The 15,891-nt window shown below is 40.1% G+C and overlaps 1 protein-coding gene across 5 annotated transcripts in view; it reads left to right on the top strand.

Moving 5' to 3' along the window:
- Positions 1 to 15,891, top strand: part of bcas3 (BCAS3 microtubule associated cell migration factor) — a 318,499-nt gene that overhangs the window by 21,931 nt on the left and 280,677 nt on the right. For all 5 annotated transcript variants that reach the window (XM_035154599.2, XM_035154598.2, XM_035154597.2 and 2 more), the window contains exons 8-10: positions 11,640 to 11,747; positions 11,837 to 11,913; positions 15,325 to 15,401. In XM_035154599.2, the coding sequence (XP_035010490.1) occupies positions 11,640 to 11,747; positions 11,837 to 11,913; positions 15,325 to 15,401 (262 nt within the window). The remainder of the gene's footprint in view (positions 1 to 11,639; positions 11,748 to 11,836; positions 11,914 to 15,324; positions 15,402 to 15,891) is intronic.

The following is a 15,891-nucleotide window of genomic DNA, read 5'->3' as shown; positions in this document are numbered from 1 at the left end:
AATTCAATATGATTCGTAATTTATCCATTTGATTTTGCCTAGGTTCATCATGATGAAGCGTGCTTTCCTAGAAGGCCTTCTAAGCTCAGCTAAATATTGACAACCATAGACACAGTGACTTTTTTTTCTCCATTGAATTATTTACAGAGATGCTCCAAAAAATAGCTAATTGCAAAGTGCATATAGTAATATTCTCCTGCTAAAAATGTAATGTTATATGTAATGTAATGTTATAATACTTATAATGTCAATAAAAATAATAAAAACAGTCACAAATAAACCATAGTCCTCATCGAAAACACGATAGAAAAGCCTGTTTGGTCAAATTAAATGGAAGTGTTCCTGATTCATTCATAATACATGTTTGTTTTTTGTCCCCCAGGGACTATTTCTTTAACTCTACAAAATGCATTTCTTTCCTAAACCCAGTCCGCTTAAAAAATGATTTATATTTTGAAAAAGAGCTTAAATGTGGCCATTTACAACATTTAAACCTATTGCATTGAAATGATGCAGGTTGTTAATTACACGGTTGCGAGCGGTAAATTCCACTTAGCCCACACAGACACACACACATTTGATAGCAAAAGCCCATTGTGGCACTAAGCCCTTGTGTTTCAGTGCATTTTCATAACAGGTTTTTCTCTGCAGACCGGATGTATCTGTCTTCTAAAGTGTATGAAATGGAAATCATCAAGCATTTGTATAAAACGACCCACCAGATTAAGGGGATTTAGAGAAGTGATGCTTTTTATCCAACATGAGGTTATGGTGTTCTTCACTGTCACATTATGACCACCCATGGTCACACGCACACACAGACTCCTGCTGTCCAAGCCTCTGCTTAGGGCAGATGCTCCCACCAGTGAGTCATGTAGCTATCATGACTCCATACATTTAAGTTATTCTTCTACTGCCATCAGGGTTTGTTGTGAAAGGGAATTGAATTGTTTTGAACATCATGCCCTCATTGTTCAGATAGGCCTTCATAATCCACAGATTTATAAGATCTTTTTCTGCAGGTTACCAAATTTCTTCTTACATTTTTGAGCAGGAATGTCATGTTCTCCACTGCTAAACAAATAGCAGAAATTCTACCTGGACCCTTTTTATAATGCTGGAAATGAGACTGCCTGTAATCTGGTCTCCCACTTCCCCCTTTTTCATTGCCCCACACACATACATATGTGTGTATATACACTTGTTCAGTGCATAGGCAGGGCTACGCGGCTCAGGCTCGATTCCAAATCGTTTATTTTGACTTGCATGTCTGTTTTATGTCCGTCGAAAATGTGTTCTGCCTTGCCTGTTTTCTCCCTTCAAATAGGAAGCCAGATTAAACTCAGTAGTACTGGAAGTGGTGCACATAAACACATCCGACAGGCTGAATGATTAGTAATGACTTTTCAAACCTTAACCACATCCCCATTCCTTTAACCTGCCCTCTGTAATTAATATTTTATGTGAGTAGAGTTTAAACTTTCCCTTTCCCTTTACATTGGACCAAGTGTAAAGCTGCACTAACTTACTTTTCTTGGATTTCAGATGAAATATATTAGAGCAGTGCTTTGGTCAATTAACACCAAATAACCCTTTTTTAATGTTATTATAGTTTATTTAGTTTAAGTCAAAGAGTGGCTCACATTTCAACTTGTAGTTTCCTAATCTGTATGGAGCTGTTGAGGCAGACGTTGATTTGAGGGTGAGCTTAATAAAAGACAAAGATTTTTTTAGCCACTCTAGAATTGGCTCTTTATAAACAGCTATGTCCGTCTGTCTGTAGTCCACCTCTTTGGTCCAGACAGAACTGATGGATAGATTTCTCTGACCTGGGTGCAGGCCTTCATGTTCCCCCGAATCCTGCTGCCATGATATGGTGCAGACATTCTTGCCCCCCCTCAAATTATCTGATGATCTCCTCAATTTGAATTTTTCCATTACTTTGTTTGATGACCAAATATTTACAAAACTAATGGCATTCCTTCAGCTGTAGTGTGTGTGTGTGTGTGTGTGTGTGTGTGTGTGTGTGTGTGTGTGTGTGTGTGTGTGTGTGTGTGTGTGTGTGTGTGTGTGTGTGTGTGTGTGTGTGTGTGTGTGTGTGTGTGTGTGTGTGTGTGTGTGTGTGTGTGTGTGTGTGTGTGTGTGGAGCTAACCTGCAAATGTTATCATGCTGCCATGGTAAATTAAGATGGCAAGCATGGTCAACATTATCTGCCAAGCATCACCCTGTGAGTAAGTTTGGCTGTGAAACTTTAGTGTAACTTTTGTGCAATTCCAAATAAAGCACATTCTCCCTCTGCAAAACATGAGGTCCCTGTAACCTTGTGGCAAAACAGAAAATGCACCATTTTGGTATAATGAACTTAAAAACACTTTAGATAATGTTATCTAAATTTAAACTCCTCAGGAATATTACAATGTTTCATTTTAATTTTAATTGGTTAAGACTATTTTTCTCTTTCTTAAAGTCAAATAAGCAGTGAAGACAAGTCCCAGGGAAAATGTTTGACTGTGCTTTGCCCTTTAGTCAGAAGGGTTAGGGTCGTGAGTGAACTCATGTTTTATCCACTATCCTTCTCTCACTGACTGAGACTTTATAAATCTTGGCTGCTGGAAGACTTTGCTGTGCATTAGCTGAAACCGCAAACACGATGAGGATTTAATTAAGGGTGGAGCAGAACTTTATCCATTTTTACACATCTACTCTGGACAGATGCCTTTTTCACACGTGCAGCACACAACTGGTGACTGTCCGTGCGAAACATGTTCACACCTACTGGAAATATTCAATTTTGTCTGAAGGTGAGAGGTGGTGATCTTAGGGTTGTAGTGCACGTGTGAAGTTATTTTTAACTTCAACTTTTAGCATAATTCCTGAGAGTAAATCTGATACACAATTTATATAGTCTGTGATTCTCACTTAGGGTCTGCCTTGTTCCCTGCCTATTCTCTGAGCTAGAACAGGATTATGAGTAACAAAACGGACTATTCAACTCAATTAGATTTTATTTGTATAGCACCAAATCAGAACATATATTATTTCAGTCAAGACCTTAAAAATGAACATAAAAAAACTGTTCCCACAACAAGCAAATACTTTGGTGACTTTGGAGAGAAAAAAACTCCCCCTCTTATCAGAACCGGACTCAATGGGGGGGGCAATCTGCTTCGACCGGTTGGGGTGAGAGGAGGAAAATGGGGGAGTGAGGAGAGGTGGGTGGAAAAGATGGGGAAGTGAGGGGCAGAGAGAGAGAGAGAGAGAGAGAGAGACCAGAAACAGTTGTGTAACAATCATATTTAAGCTCTGTCAGACTGCTTGTTATAAGGAAAATAAGGGTTATTAAGAAAGAGGTGTAAAGTTGTAACGTCAAAAAGTGGTGTAAAGTTTCAGTTGTTCACAAATTGCACTGATGCTCAATTTTTAGTGGAGGATGTAACGAGAGGTTATTGAGTGTGTCTTGAACCTCCAGCAAGCAGGGAGATTTTTGTGAAGACTGGAAAGTGAGTTTTTCGAGCCAGATTTATTAGGACCTGATGAAATAATCATTAAGTCATTTGTTGCATTGAACACACATGTTGTATCCTGGCTTGAAGCTGTCTTCTTGCTCATCTCCTGATGCACATGCATATGAAAGGCAAAGTTAACTTGTCATGTCTCTAGACTCAGCTTTGACGTTTCAAAGCGAAAGAAAGGACTCCTCCCTGACCAGATGTGTCTTTTGTCAAGTGCTTTCACTTAGTTTAGACAGAAAACTGGCATACAAGGCTAAAATGGCTAAAATTGGATCTAATGCAAGCTATGGTTTAGGTAATGAATATTAATACCCACTTTACTGCTGTCAAGGGAAGAGGGGATACGCGGAATTCATGGTCGGCAAATACAGTGGCAGTGTCTCCCACAGAATTTGATTCAGTGACTATACATTGGGGTGTACCATCTACCGTTACACTGAATTGTTCCTGCTGAGGATGGTTATAAAACATACTTCTACCCATCCATGCTTTTTTACCACTTATCATTTAGTACTCAGATAAAACTCAGGGAGACACGGGGTGAACCAGCAAAACGTCTCTATGAAAAGGTCCTGGCCGAACTGGGATTCAAACTGTCGTGCAGTGAGGCGTCAGTGCTAACCACTGTACCACTGTCCCACGTCATCATGAGAAGTGAAAAAAAATTGGATCATCATGAAACTTTGGTGAAACTCTGTTTTAAATCTGAAAATGTACAAATGCACCCTTAGTAATTGTATTGGTATTTTTTTATGTGTCACAGCCACTCATCCATGTGGAAAAGAACATTTTAAACTAAACGGTTAATGATTGTCGGCTATCGTGGAAAAGGAAAAAAATCCTCCCCGTACGTCCCCATCTCTGACCATGTAGTACATCCCTTCCACAAAGCAAACACAAAGAAAAAGTTGTCTCATACTAGTTCTATGCACATGGCCCCCCCGCTCACCAAATTTGACCACCAGATCTTAAAATTAAATTTACAACATAATAAAGCTTACAAAAGTGTAAATGTCTGAATGTTTATTGAAGCCACTGAACATTGAATGTTTTTCATTGTAACACCATTTGTTATTGGGCAGTTCTCATTTTAATAAAATCCGTCTTCCTACTTTTGTAGCGACTGCAATCAAAGTTAATGGTTTTCTTTGCTATTTTACTGCACTTTTAGCGATTATAAAATGTTTTAATACAGAAACACGAAGAATGAGTAGGTCTGTGCATGCTCTCACATACCCGCACTGAAAGAAATACACAATGTTTCCAAAACGCAGGCCATTTTACTCCGTGCACAGTTTTTAACAGTGAAGTAGATGTATTTCAGGCAGCCCCACAGACCTGGAGCTGTGGTTGAACTTTTTACCCTAATTACTTTCCTACTAATGCCTGCAGCCTGCAGGAATGACTGTGGCTCCCTTTAGGCCCCTAGCAGCCTCTGATGTGGCCAGTGTTTGCATGGCGGTGCTGTTTGAGCTGAGAATGAGAAGAGAGTGAAGTGGGAGTGAAAAACAAAACAAAAAAAACAGGAGGGAGAAAGGAAAGAATGATGCAATACAATTTTTTCTTTTTCAGTTGTCACGGAATTGTTGATGCACATAGGATTTCCCGTTTAGACTTGAACATAATCTGCAATTCTATGAAAAGTTGGCAAAGTGCATGTTCTGGTAAATTTAATGTGACAATGATTGACCGCAACTATAGCTACTAAATGGACCTTGAGGTGGGGTTTAATAGTAACATTAGAGGGCAACCAGATAACCAGATACTTACGGCACATGTAGATGCATGTTCCTGGTTCAGTGGTATACTGATAATATTGTGTTTAATGTTTGCAGCGCCAATGGTAATGGTGAATGGACTGTATTTATAAAGAGGTTTTCCAGCCTTATTGACAACTCAAAGCACTTCACAGTTCGAGTTGCATTCACCTATTAGCACATGCTTTCATTTTTCTATCACCCACCATTTATACACATGTATTCAAGGAGGACAGGGGCAATTTTGGGTTCAGTATCTTGCTCAACAACACTTCAGAATGCAGACTGGAGGAGACGGGAATTGAACCAAGGTCAAGGTGCTGGGGACCGAGCCACAGTCCACGTGTAAAGTTTATTAAGTTTAGTATTATGAGAGACTTATCGGTCCCGCCAAGAATAAAGTTCTGAGAATAACTTAACTTGTTGAAGGTTGGCATAAACTAATCAACATTGCAAATGTACATCTTAATATTCTAGATTTTGTATTTAAAGGCCTGTTTGAGTTGAAATACTATTCCTCAGAAGTTCAACAGTTGAAGGATCCGAGTTTTCTCTTGTAGCAGAGCCAGCCTAGATTTCCCAAAAGGAGGTTGTATTTGTTTAGCATTCCCACAGCATGTAATTGTTGTTCGTATTTGGAGAGCTTATAAAACTTTGTAGCAGTCGGAAATGTGGTGACGTCCCTTCCTTGTAAATGAATTTATTTGCCTGCTTTTTAATTCCCATCTATGCTTTCTACAGCCACATGAAATCTTGTGGTTTTGATCTCCTGGTTCAGTTCGCGTTCATAAAACATATGTGAGCCAAGTCTCTCAGCCAGAGGGAAAACGCTCATGAAATAGGCACAGCATTGATGTGTAAATTAAAATAACAGATGTCAACATGTTTCATCAGCGACGAGGAACACACAATAGATTGCTGATAATGGCTCAATCAGGGCCGTAACGACGATTGTAAACAGGGACATATCTGAAATTAAGTGTCACACATGGACGTTAAAGTTACTTTAAACATATTGTTTTTAGGAGGTTTTTCAAAGCTGGTCCAGTGCAGCATAGCGGTAGAGCAGTTGGACAGAAAAACAACAGCCAGGGTTTGATGTAAGGCCATTCCAATGACAGATTGATCCAACATGTGTGCCCTCAGGTTGCTTTACAGTGTAGCAACTTGGGATTTAAAACAAAAAGAAATCTAAATTTCAACTATTTGCACTGTGGGTGATCTTCCTTTCTTTTAAAAGTTGTAACTGTACCTATATGACCCAGTTTTGTTGTATATGTCTGTTGATATCAGTGTCAATGTAATGTCGTTTCTGTACCTATACCAAAGGTCAAGGGGCCAAATGTTTGGTCTTATTTTTTATAATTTTTTAACTATTATTTTTCTTTATATGTAGTTAAATTGGTAATACATTGCTTTCAGATATTCATGGTTATATCCTAATGACTCAGTTGATCTCCTGATTTAATCTGAAGCCACCATGAAGTGCAATGTCTTGACAACATTAGATTAACTCCAGATTAATTAATAATAATGGAGACTTTTATCACCAGTATCATATTTTTTATGGTAAATTGTAAATGGTCTGTATTTATATAGCACTTTTCTATTCTTGATGACCACTCAAAGCACTTTACAGTACAGTTTATTGCCATTCACACACACACACATTCATACAGTGCATCTATGGTCAGCAGTTTGGGGTTCAGTATTTTGCCCAAGGACACTTCGGCATGCAGATTGGGAAAACTTTTTAACATTTTCTGCTAAGTGATAATTGTCATCATTTAGAATAGACTATAGAGCTACAGGGGCATCTCTGATCAAGGAATAGACCCAATCTGTGTTGTTTTGATTTCTTCTTTTCTTTCAGATTCGGGCAGGCTAGGCAGGGGAGTTCATTGCTGCCTCCCGTCAGTTAAATACAATACGATTCATTTGGTCTTTGCATATGGAATTGATGGACACATTTAATAACAAGTGGAGTGTGGAAGTGAGATCTGATCACATGTAGACACTGGAAATTCATGTAGAGACGCATATTATTGCCATACATGAACAGGGCCTTGTGCGTCTGGTAAACAAAGGAGGCTAAACTTCTCAAATTCATTTAGAATTTGTCATTACTCAAAGAAGTCATATAAAAACTTACCCTTAATAAAAAAAAGTCTGAAATTAGAAAAAAAAAAAATATAAGGAAATAAGACAATTTGACCAAGATTTTATTGCTAACAAAAAGGATCATGTTTTACTATCCTCCTGCATTTTATGTGTTTGGTATCTGGATTGCCGTTCCTTTTCTTCGTAATTTGTGGAGTGGCTTCTTGTCCTATCAGAGGAAGTAAATGAGCCAAGCCTCCTTTCCTCCATCTCCTTCGTTTTATATCCTTTCAGACCCAAGGGCCAGTTTGAGTAATAGTAATTGACACATTGATCTAATAGGGCCATCATAATAGGCCTGTTACTGAGCTGGGGAATGGTGCTCGGCGTCACCTTAACATGTGCAAGGACTGACATCCCGCCATAATCCATAATGATAATTGTGATTTAGCCTTGCTTTCAACCTACGCCCCAATGTCCCCGGCATCAGGAAATCTTATTACATCTGACCCCGCATTGCCTCCATTAGAACTAGGTCATTTGTTAAAATACTGCAAAAGCAAAACAATTGAACGCTGTGCCATTTTTATTCTATAATAATGGGTTATCATTGTCCCTTTGAATCAATTTCTAGAGGCCCATTTTTCGGGATGGAGCTTCGAATTGGATTGATTGGACTCTGATAATGCTGAAATCGATGATGTAGCCGCCTGAAAGTAAATTATCGTTGGGTGAAATTTTTGTATTAATCTTAATTCCTGTGCTCTTGAATGGTAATGGTAAACGTGCTTGCAGCGTCTGGCCCTTTGAAATGTTGACAGAGACGTTAACCATCAGGATGGAAAAATGAATCAGGGATTGTTCAAATCGTTTTTCTGTGGCACCTCTTCTATCTACTTCAGTAAATATTCAATTCGACTGGAGGCAGGAACACACTTGTGCAAACATCCAGGCAGTTTCTCTCTCTCTCTCTCTCTCTCTCTCTCTCTCTCTCTCTCTCTCTCTCTCTCTCTCTCTCTCTCTCTCTCTCTCTCTCTCTCTCTCTCTCTCTCTCTCTCTCTCTCTCTCTCTCTCACACACACGGGACACATACACTCCCAATGGGTTTAGCTCATTTATCAATCAAAAGAAGTTTGTTGGATATTTTTGTAGCAGTTATTCCATCTTGCAACTCAGGGTGCCTTTGTCTGTATAAGAACAATTAATTGTCTGTCAAATTTTTGCCTCTGATGTCAAATTTTTGCCTCTGATGTCAACTAACACACTGTGTGTGTGTGTGTGTGTGTGTGTGTGTGTGTGTGTGTGTGTGTGTGTGTGAGCAATGCTGGATGATGGCTTTATCACTGGCTGATGGAGTCCGGTTTGTGTCTGTGGTGTCAGCTGCTGCTTGGAATCATGGCCCTGCATCGGCTCAGAGAACCAGATTCTTTGACAGCTGTGCACACAGTTTACAGAAAGTGTTCCATTTGACCATTATGGTGGGTGGAGCCTAAAGGCTTGCTATGACCTTCTGTTTTGTGGAGCTGCCGTTATATGGATTTGACGTCAGGCCTTTTCAATGACGTTCCTACAGTGTGATTGATAACTTCTGAGGAGAGTTAGAGAGCTAATGTACATTTTTTTCAGTTTATATAGAATGAATTTTTATCTATTTTACAGACATTTCCTATATTTATTCATATAATGTCCATCTTTCCCCATACACTGTAGTCCTCTGATGCATTAATCTTCTACCTTTAAACAAAGAGAAGCTATCCTAAGTATTAGAGGGAAAACAAATAAGACAGATTCTTACAATCATATAATTTCATTTTATATACATTTTTAAAGGACTATACTGTGGGTCAGTTTGTCCATGACTTTAGTCAAGAATGAAACACATCCACAACTATTGGATACATTTTATGTCCCCACTGGAGGAGTCTTAATGACTTTTTATTGCCAAAAGCAACTGTTTGCATGCTAACATGCTAAACACGATCCAGACAAACATGGTGAACATTATATCTGCTAAACATTAGAATGCTAATGATGTAAGCCAGAGGTCTTCAACAGGGGGTCCGCGAAGGTACTGCAGGCGGGGGTCGCGAAATTTTTGGTTGATTAGACAATTTTTTATATTTTTTTAATTTTTCCAACCAATTTTTTTCCCCACTAATTTAAATGTCTTTAAATACACATTAACATGAATCCGACATATTGTAGCGAACGGATAAATGGAGGCAGAAGATGTTATCTTTCAGTCAGCAATGCACACATATATATATAGTAGGAGGTCCCTGCTCCATCTCTCCATCAGTTTGGGGGCCCTTGGCCTGAAAAACATTGAAGACCCCTGATGTAAGCCATTGTGGACAGGTTAGCATGATGAGGCTATATACTCTATAACCTCAAAGAGCTGCTAGCATGGTTGTAGATTTTTTTTTGACATGTTAGTTTTCATGCGAACTAGTTCCTGCACCATATTGAAAGCCCTTGCTGGCTATGACACACTGAGGCTGGTAAAACAGCAGTGTTCTTAGGTATCACACTTTTTCCACTTTCCTTATCTGTAAGCGCTTCCATTTTCACTATTATGTGGCCGTTTAAAGTATTCGCTATACTATGGGTAATTTTCTCCCTGTTTGCCAATGATACCTCACAAAGTGTGTGCGCGTGTCAGAGCGTAGAATGGGAGAGAAGCAGATATTTTTCCACCATAAAGAAGAAAAGGAGGAACAGTAATGGTTTTGAAGGCAGACCGACCTTGAGACAGCAGTTGGTCAGTGGAACAGGGTGTTCTGCAGGAATATTCAACATGGCTGAGGTCATCTGTATCGTGTAATGGATGAAAGTCTTCCCATTATGAGCTCGTCATTTGAATAATGTCCAGATTTCCCTCTGGGACTTGGCAATAGCTGTCCACTGTTTAAACTTGTTATTTCCTAATGGTGTCTTGCCCTGGCTCTAGTCAGCAGGAAGGGGGTTCCCTCATTGATCAAGTTGTCAAATCAGCCTAACCTCCCCTCCTAACCTAACCATCACAGCCTCCATATAACCAATGCAAGCATTTGTTTCTTTGTTCTTTTACAGCAGCACATTGTTATTACAATTATTATCATTAGTCTTTATATTCTTGTCTTTAAAGGAAAACTTCACATACGATGACCTTAGTTGCAATTTTAAGAACCAGCCAGTGCTTCCTGTTTGTCCATGCAAAGACTGATGAAGCATATAACTGCACTCTGTATGCACAGGCAGACTAAATAGACTGTTGAAAGCACTTAGTCCTGTGGCTCAAGAAATAAAACTAACACCACAGTTCACCCCTGCATCCTCAGCCAACGCGGCACCACAGCCCTCACCAGGAATGAAAGAGAGCTAGAAGACCAGTAGAGGCTTTCCTTGCAGACAGAGGAAAGGGGCACAGGGGACGGGTGGTAATGGTAGAGGGGGAGCTTGGTTGATTAAGATTTATGTTTAAATCTCCCTCTGCCACCAGCCGCTGCCGGCCTCATGCAGCCCTCTTCTTTGCCGTGTTGATAGAAAGGCTTCTAGCAAATGTGTTGCATGACAAAGCATTTCCCCTTTTGCCCTACATTTTCCTCCCTTTCACTACGTGGGTCCTCAGAAGAGGCAGGCCGGTGAGAAACACACACTGTATGAGTTCTCCAGGGAGCTACTGGGGGAAACAGTAGAGAGATGGTTACAGCAAAATGTAGCTTGATGTGTAGTTTAGTGGCCAGTGTTTTCATTTTCTCTCTCAACAAATCCACAGAAGATGTGTGTGCGTGGGTGTTTAGTATGATATACTGTAGTTAGAATTACTAAAATAATTTACTGAAGAAAGAATAAAAATCGGACTTCTAAAATCAGCCAGCCTCACCGACAGAGGTAGTAGAATTTAATTATTCAAAGTCTCATATATACATACTTTTGTTCTGAGTTGTACTTTGGGAAGGGATAAAAAAAAAAAAAGTGTTACACAGCTGATGTGTAGAGAGTCCTATAGTGGTGATGGATGCATTTGAAATATTAAAAAGGACTGTTAAAACACTGTTTTCTTTTAAGCAGAGAAAGAGGTACAGAAAAACTAATTTCAAGAAAAAGTGATGACGAATATTTTTAATATCTTAACATTTTATTAGTTATCTCATCTGGTTACATATGTTAGTTATGTGTGTCATCAAATGTGTGTTTATTGAAATAATAGTCATCACACGTCTGTATCGTGCCCTGAAGTTTTATCAACCGTTAAAACTGACAACAGTCATTGTTTTCTGTTTTCAGGACAAGCCCCCCCTACTGTTGTGTCGACCTGTATTCTCTACGGACAGGGGAGATGGTCAAATCCATTCAGTTCAAGACACCTATCTATGATCTTCACTGCAACAAACAGTATGTACTGTTGGATAATACATCAAATGATACTTTGCAAATTAAATTTACGTTGTTGTATCAAATGGACTGTTTTCTCCTTCCTCCAGTATTCTTGTGGTGAGCCTGCAAGAGAAGATTGCTGCATTTGACAGCTGCACCTTCACCAAGAAGTTCTTTGTCACAAGTAAGGATTTGTTTCATATTTATCCTGCTGTACAGAAAGTTTGTCAGCACACCACAGTGTATTTGTAAAATAATTTATATTGCAGTATGACACCTCTTTTTGTGCAGCTTCTTATAAGGGTATTTAACCCTTGTCAAATTGTCCAATCTGTCACTTCCTCCCTGGCAACAAAAGGAGGACAGTTTGTTTGCTACATAAGAAGATCAGTCGTTGTTTGGATCAGATTGTCGTCACATATGAAATGTTAATAGTTTATTGTATTTGTGAGATGTTGGGACAAACCTCCGGGGTTCTGGTCCATATGCAGTAGTGCAATCAAACGGTGCCTGTTACGTAAGTTAACACTAACATTGCCAAACATGATCAGTGACTCTGTCACGTTGGCATCACACAAGCCAAACAAACACAAAGCAGATCATTGGATGTAATACAGCCAATCTATGAGGCTGCTGCAGTGCGGCGGCTCTCTAGCTGTGTGTCGTGACTGCAATGCTTTTATCAGCGTAGGATGTGAAGCCCTCCATTTGAAGCTCAACACAGGAAAACTGTTTACAACACAGCTCTTGCATTCTCCTGGCTGTACCTGCCATGTCTGCTGAAGGATGCCGTGAAAGAAAGGCCAGACTGTATTACAAGGCCATTGCTGTCCACTTAAGTCATTGACTGGAGTAAACTGACCTTACAGGCTGGCTTTAATGTGTCTCCTCTTTGTCTGCCTCCCTTCCATATCAGTGTCTGGGCCACAGGAAACCAAACATGCTCAATAGTTATTAATCGTTTCAGAATACTGGGGCCTCCTCTCCATAATGCTGTTCAGTCTGTTTGGGCCCTAAAAGCAGTAAACAAAGGGTTCTGTGATGTGCGCAGACCTCTGTGTTGGACCAGATGTTCTCCTGTCGTATGTCCTCTTCTCCATGGATGTGGTGGTGGAGATGTCATGTTTTTGGAGCACTCATGGCCCATCTCATGTTTATGCTCTCACGTTGTATTCAAGTGGTGTGGGCTGATGAGCCGGGGCTCAGTCACCGCCACCAACCTTCTTTTTCTGTTCATCCTGATTCCATGGTCCGGTCCAGCTTAACTGAGGGAACAACACCCAATAATCATGGTTTGGTACCTATCTTTTATGGTACAGTAAAAGGATGTCTGTGGCAACTGGTTAAGTATTAGTTTCATGTAATATTAATAATAATTACTGTTTTTCGTCTTTGAAGCCAACTAATTATTGCCACTGCTCTCACTTTTCACCATTTTGAGTTATACCACCCTTCATACATACCACCTTCTCGCCTATGTGTTTCAAAGAAAAGTGAATGATGCAGTCTTGCATCGACACAACTATTATCCGAGTTCTGTAGGTTCTTTGGCAAAACAGAAAATAGACATTATTTTCAATAAAGAGCATGTACTGGTCAAATGAAGTCAAGTCATCTTACACTACATGTTATGCAGCAGTCAAGTTCAATATAGGTTTGCTAGTATGGACAGAGACACTTCCTGATACAGAGCTAAAATACTTCTCTATATAGAGACCACTCTCATTTTGAAACACAGTTTTAAAATGAAAATATATTATTGTGCACATAGTCAGTCAGTCAATCAATCAGACATACATTTGCATGCATAGGACTGCATGGCTGTTGCAGAAAATGTTAGAGCTACAAGTCATAGTTTTTGAACCATCATCCCCCAAATGAGAGCTGTCCAACTCCCTTTCCCATCACAGCTTTCTGCTTTCCCAACACTGTGAAACTCACACAGGTGCATGGTGTTCTCTTCTGAGGAAACCTGTGTGCCATATCTGGCTCTAGGGTTTTGGGTTGATAAAGATAATCTTACCCTGGCCTTACATTTGGAGCCGGATGCTTTTATACCTCAAAGCTCCTTAGCTATATTTCAATTATATTATTTTCTTATGTTAAATCATAAAAAGAAGAACCTGAAAACTACCTGAGCAAAAAAAAGGTGCAACATCCAGACAGTCTTTTCAGTGAGCTCAACCTTTAGTCCTGCAGATCAGCTGCAAGGCTGATTCCATGCTCACAGATCAGTTTCTGCTCATGCACTCTTAACCGTGTCGTGAACAAATCATGCTGCACACATCTTGTGCAGTTCTCTCCACCCAAATCTGTTTTTGTCATTTCTTATTCACTGCATATTTTCCTTTGACAGCGAGAGCTTGTCTCACTCTGTCTGGTCTGTCATGTGTTTCATGTTGATCGTCGAGAGGCATGATGGCAGAGAGTAAGGATTGAGTTGGTGAGAAAAAACTGTCTGCTTGGTGGCGTGCGTGTGAGGCTTTATTTTGGTACTGGTCATGGCAATAGGGTTCAGCCTTCTGAAGCCTGATCCCCGCTTACTCTTCCTTTGATTCCAACCATCATGTGTTTCCCCTCCACTGCCCCCCGCTCTCATGCCCCCCACCCCAGGATGTCTAACACATGTTATCTCACCGCCTGGGCTCCCCTTGGCCTTGGAGAGGCACAAAAGGCTTCTCTGGCGCTACCAACTACCCTTGTGGCTTACCTCAATATCCCCCCACAACACCCCAACCCACCCCGCCCTCCAACACAGCACACTACATTACTGTCTGCCTCCACCTCATCTGCTCCCAGAGCACTAAATTATTGTCAGCAAGCCTTTCCCCCCCACACCTCCATCTATTAGCTGTGTGTGTGCGTGTGTGTGTGTGTGTGTGCTGTGTGCGTGTGCGTGTGCGCGTGAAGACAGTTCATGGTCTCAAACACAGCATGTGTGATCATTATTGAATCAACATTTTGTTGCCTGTGTGTTTAGACATGCTGGAACTTAGTTTCGATGTTAGGCAAAGATTGCTCTATGTTCTTGTTTGTGTTGCAGTTGTTTACTTCCACATCTGTTTGAGTGGGAATAGAAAAATTCCTCCTTGTAATCGCCAAGACATTTATCGGTTAGTGAACACAGGGTTTTGTTTGTCACTTAGGGTTATTTGTTGCTATTTTTACTTCTGCTGACATCCCACCAGTTCGGTTTGCGTGTAAATGTGTGCAATTGTGTTTGTGTGCATGTCCCCACAGGGATTATTGTGCTGGTCAATCAGCAGAGGAGTCATCCTCAATTTATTGGGTACCACAGTCTCCATTAGGTCATACTGAGCACACCATGTACAAACACGTCACCCTCATAAGACTCCGATTTTTCTTCCTAAACAAGAGACTCCCCACAAACACATTAATTGTTTAATGTTACAGACACTCTCCAGTTTTCCAGCAGGAGGTTTATGAAAATCCCTGCATATGTGTTTGGTTTTTCTTTTTTGCTGTTCAGACAAACCTTTGTTGAGGATGTTTACAAAAATGTGTGTGAATGTTTATTTGTATTGTAATTACCATTGGTGCCCCTGTTAGCATGGCTGTCTTTGTGTCTTCTCAGGCTGCTTTCCTTGCCCTGGCCCCAGCCTCAATCCAATATCTCTTGGAAGCCGTTGGCTAGCCTATGCCGAGAACAAGGTAGAGTGCACCCACACACACACAAACACACACACACGCTCATCCATTGTGGCAGTGTCTTATCAGAAAAGCGACATATTTACAATCCAAAAAATGTATTTTTATCTATTTTCTGCTTCTTTAATCTCTCTGGATAAACAACTCATTCCTAGAAGAGTCCACTAGAGATGATAACGTTTTGAAAATCAACAGATGCACAGGAGTTTTCTGTTCTCTTCTCTTTAATGGGATATTTACAAAAACCACTCTGCAATACATTTATTGCATAATAGTGTTTTGGTGCTGGGCCACTCAGGTAATTGACAGATGGGTCCACTGTTTGTGTGACTGCCTGAGGATTTCCAGAAATGTAGTTTTGTGAATAGTAAGAGTAATATTGGGGCAGAATCATTCAAGAGATATTGTATTTGAAATTTAATCAGTGTAGATTGGCTGTTTGGTTGTGCAATATTTCTTTGGAAAAGAAATAAATTTCATCCAAAGAATGAAC

Source organism: Hippoglossus stenolepis, chromosome 4 (assembly GCF_022539355.2).
Source record: "Hippoglossus stenolepis isolate QCI-W04-F060 chromosome 4, HSTE1.2, whole genome shotgun sequence".
In the NCBI taxonomy this organism is placed as follows: domain Eukaryota; kingdom Metazoa; phylum Chordata; class Actinopteri; order Pleuronectiformes; family Pleuronectidae; genus Hippoglossus; species Hippoglossus stenolepis.
Note: the sequence above shows the minus strand (reverse complement) of the source record. Positions and strands in the feature narration are given on the sequence as shown.